This window comes from Lycium ferocissimum, chromosome 11, assembly GCF_029784015.1.
Source record: "Lycium ferocissimum isolate CSIRO_LF1 chromosome 11, AGI_CSIRO_Lferr_CH_V1, whole genome shotgun sequence".
Lineage (NCBI taxonomy): Eukaryota > Viridiplantae > Streptophyta > Magnoliopsida > Solanales > Solanaceae > Lycium > Lycium ferocissimum.
The window spans coordinates 61965261-61968575 of NC_081352.1; the positions used below are offsets into that span (position 1 = coordinate 61965261).

The 3315-nt window shown below is 41.1% G+C and overlaps 1 protein-coding gene across 1 annotated transcript; it reads right to left on the reverse strand.

The window, feature by feature from the left end:
* Nucleotides 1–2022: 2022 nt before the first annotated feature.
* Nucleotides 2023–3098, reverse strand: LOC132038552 (uncharacterized). Its single transcript, XM_059429204.1, has 2 exons — nt 2898–3098; nt 2023–2223 (listed from the first exon to the last, which is right to left on the reverse strand). The coding sequence occupies exons 1-2, from the start codon at nt 3096–3098 to the stop codon at nt 2023–2025; spliced, it is 402 nt and encodes a 133-aa protein (XP_059285187.1).
* Nucleotides 3099–3315: the final 217 nt, after the last annotated feature.

Here is a 3315-nt window from a genome sequence, read left to right on the forward strand (position 1 = left end):
AAGTAACGGTGTCTCTGTCTGGACCTCCTCTGGGAGTGGAAATAAATGCGGATACCTAGATCTCATATCTTCTTCAGCTTCCCAAGTTATTTCCTCAATATTCCTGTTCCTCTAAAGGACTTTAACTAATGCTACATCTTTATTCCTCAATCTTCGAACTTGTCTGTCTAGAATGGCAATGGGAACCTTCTCATACGATAGTTGCTCGGTAACCTGAACATCATCTACGGGTAAAATTCTGGAAGGATCTCCAATACACTTACGAAGCATCGACACATGGAAAACCAGATAGACTGACTCCAAGTCTGAAGGTAGATCTAACTCATAGGCCACCTGGCCCACTTTGCGTACAATCCTGTAAGGCTTAATTTACCGAGGACTAAGCTTACTTTTTTAACCAAATCTCATAACACCTTTCATAGGCGATACCTTCAGGAATACCTAGTCATCAACTTGGAATTCTAAGTCTCATTGGCGATTATCTGCATAAGACTTTTAACTACTCTGGGTTGCCAATAAACAATCCTGAATAAATTTAACCTTTTCCACTGCTTGTTGAATCAAATCTGTCCCTACTAACTTAGTTTCCCCTACTTTGAACCATCCAATTGGTGATCTACACTTCCGCCCATATAAAGCCTCATACGAGGTGATCTGGATACTGGAATGATAGCTATTATTACACACGAACTCAATAAGCGGCAAATGATCATCCCAGCTACCTCTGAAGTCTAGTACACATGCCCGTAGCATATCTTCGAGAGTCTGAATAGTATGCTCAGCCTGTCCGTCTGTTTGGGGATGAAATGTTGTGCTGAGACTCACCTGAGTCCCCAAACCCTTCTAGAAGAACTTCCAGAAGTTAGCTGTGTGCTGCGGACCACGGTCGGACATAACGGATACTGGAACACCATGAAGTCGGACTATCTCCTTGATATAAAGCTTCGCATAGTCTTCAGCTGAGTACGTAGTCCTGACAGGCAGAAAATGAGCTGATTTTGTAAGTCTATCCACAATTACCCATATAAAATCAAACTTACGCTGAGAACGAGACAAGCCTGTAATGAAATCCATATTAATTACTTCCCATTTCCATGTTGGAACCTCAATAGCCTGCAATAATCCACCGGGCTTCTGTTGCTCAATGTTCAGCTGTTGGCAATTAGGACATTGAGCTACAAACTCTGCTATGTCTTTCTTCATTCCATCCCACCAATAAACTACCTTACTATCATGATACATCTTCGTCGTTTCTGGATGAATAGAATAATGGGAACAATGAGCCTCCCCTAAAATCTAGCGACGTAATCCTGCAACATCAGGAATACATAGTCTGCCTCGATATTTGAGAACTCCATCTGTAGAAATCTCGAAGGGTGACTTCTTTTTTACGAGGAGCTGTATCTCTATAATAGACTAACATGGGATCCTCGTACTGGCACTTTTTAACCTCAGCTACCAAAGATGAGACTGTTGAAACCTGAACAGTAACCCCTGTATCGCCTGAGTCCAATAATTGAACTCTTAAGTTGGATAACTGCTGAAGCTCACGAACTAACTCCCTTTTCTCTGGTTGAACATCACATAAGTTACCCATGGATCTACGGCTACTACGTTCGCCTTCCTGGGATGATACAAGATGCTAACATCATAATCTTTCAATAACTCCAACCATCGCCTTTGACGCAAATTCAATTCCTTTTGCTTGAAAATATACTGGAGACTCTTATGGTCTGTATAAATATCAACACAAATGTCATACAAGTAGTGCCTCCACATCTTCAATGCATGAATCACTGCGGCCAATTCTAAATCATGAGTCGGGTAGTTCTTCTCATGTTTCCGCAACTGCTTTGAAGCATAAGCTATAACCTTGCAATGCTGCATCAACACACAACCTAACCCAATGCCTGAAGTGTCGCAATAAATAACATAGCCTTCTGATCCCTCCGAAAGTGTCAAAACCGGGGCCGAAGTCAGTCTGTTCTTCAACTCCTGAAAGCTGCATTCACATTCATCGATCTATTGGAACTTAGCTGATTTCTGAGTCTGCTTCCTCAGTGGTGTAGAAATGTAAGAAAAACCCTCTAGAAATCTCCTGTAATAACCTGCCAAGCCCAGAAAACTATGAACTTCCGTGGGTGTTGTAGGTCTCAGCCAAGTCTTTACAGCTTCAATTTTATGTGTATCCACCTGAATACCATCAGCTGAAATAATGTGCCCCTGAAAAGTCACGGAATTCAACCAGAACTCATTTAGAGAATTTCACATACAACTTTCGAGCCTGAAGAACTTTAAGGACAATATGTAAATGATCTGCATGCTCTGCCTCAGATCGAGAATATACCAAAATATCATCAATAAACACAATCACGAAAAAATCTAGGAACGGTCTGAATACGCCATTCATTAAATTCATGAATACTGCTGGTGCATTAGTCAACCCAAACGACATTACACGAAACTCGAAGTAACCATATCTGGTTCTGAAAGCTGTCTTCAGAATGTCTTTCTCTCTGACTCTCACCTGGTGGTACCCTGATCTTAAATCTATATTTGATAACCATTTAGCACCATGCAACTAATCAAATAGATCATCATTCCTCGGGAGTGGATACTTATTCTTTATTGTCACCTTATTCAACTGCCTGTAATCATTACACATTCGCAAAGATTCGTCTTTATTTCTCACAAATAACACTGGTTCTCCCCACGGTGACGTACTGGGCCTGATAAAGCCTTTCTCAAGAAAATCCTTCAACTGCTCCTTTAATTCTCTCAACTCCGCAGGAGCCATCCTATAAGGAGGAATATATTGGCTGAGTATCTGGTAATACGTCAATAGCAAAGTCAATCTCCTGCTCTGGTGGAAGACCTGAAAGCTCATCTAGAAATACATCTGGAAACTCATTAACTACTGGAACAAACTGAAGAGTCGATGGCTTTGCTTCTATGTCCTGAACCCGGACTAAATGATAGATACAACCCTTGGCAATCAGCTTCCTTGCCTTGAGGTAGGAAATAAACCTACCTCTTAGCGATGCTGCATTACCCTTCCACTTTAGAACTGGCTCCCCTGGAAACTGAAATTGAACCATCTTCGTTCTAAAATGAACATTAGCATAACAACAGGCTAACCAATCCATACCCATAATTACATCAAAGTCTTTCATATCTAACTCAATCAAATCCGCCATAGTATGACGATCACAGACTATAACCACATAATTTATATACACCCATCTAGCTATCACTGGGTCACCAACGGGTGTAGACACCTCAAAAGGTTTACAATAGCCAAGAAATTATATTCAA

Coding starts and splice junctions, on each gene's coding strand:
- LOC132038552 (XM_059429204.1), bottom strand. CDS start 3,098: ATGGTTCAATTTCAGTTTCCAGGGGAGCCAGTTCTAAAGTGGAAGGGT. Junction 2,224..2,897: donor TAGTTAATGAGTTTCCAGAT/GTATTTCTAGAT, acceptor GTGACTTTTCAG/GGGCACATTATTTCAGCTGA.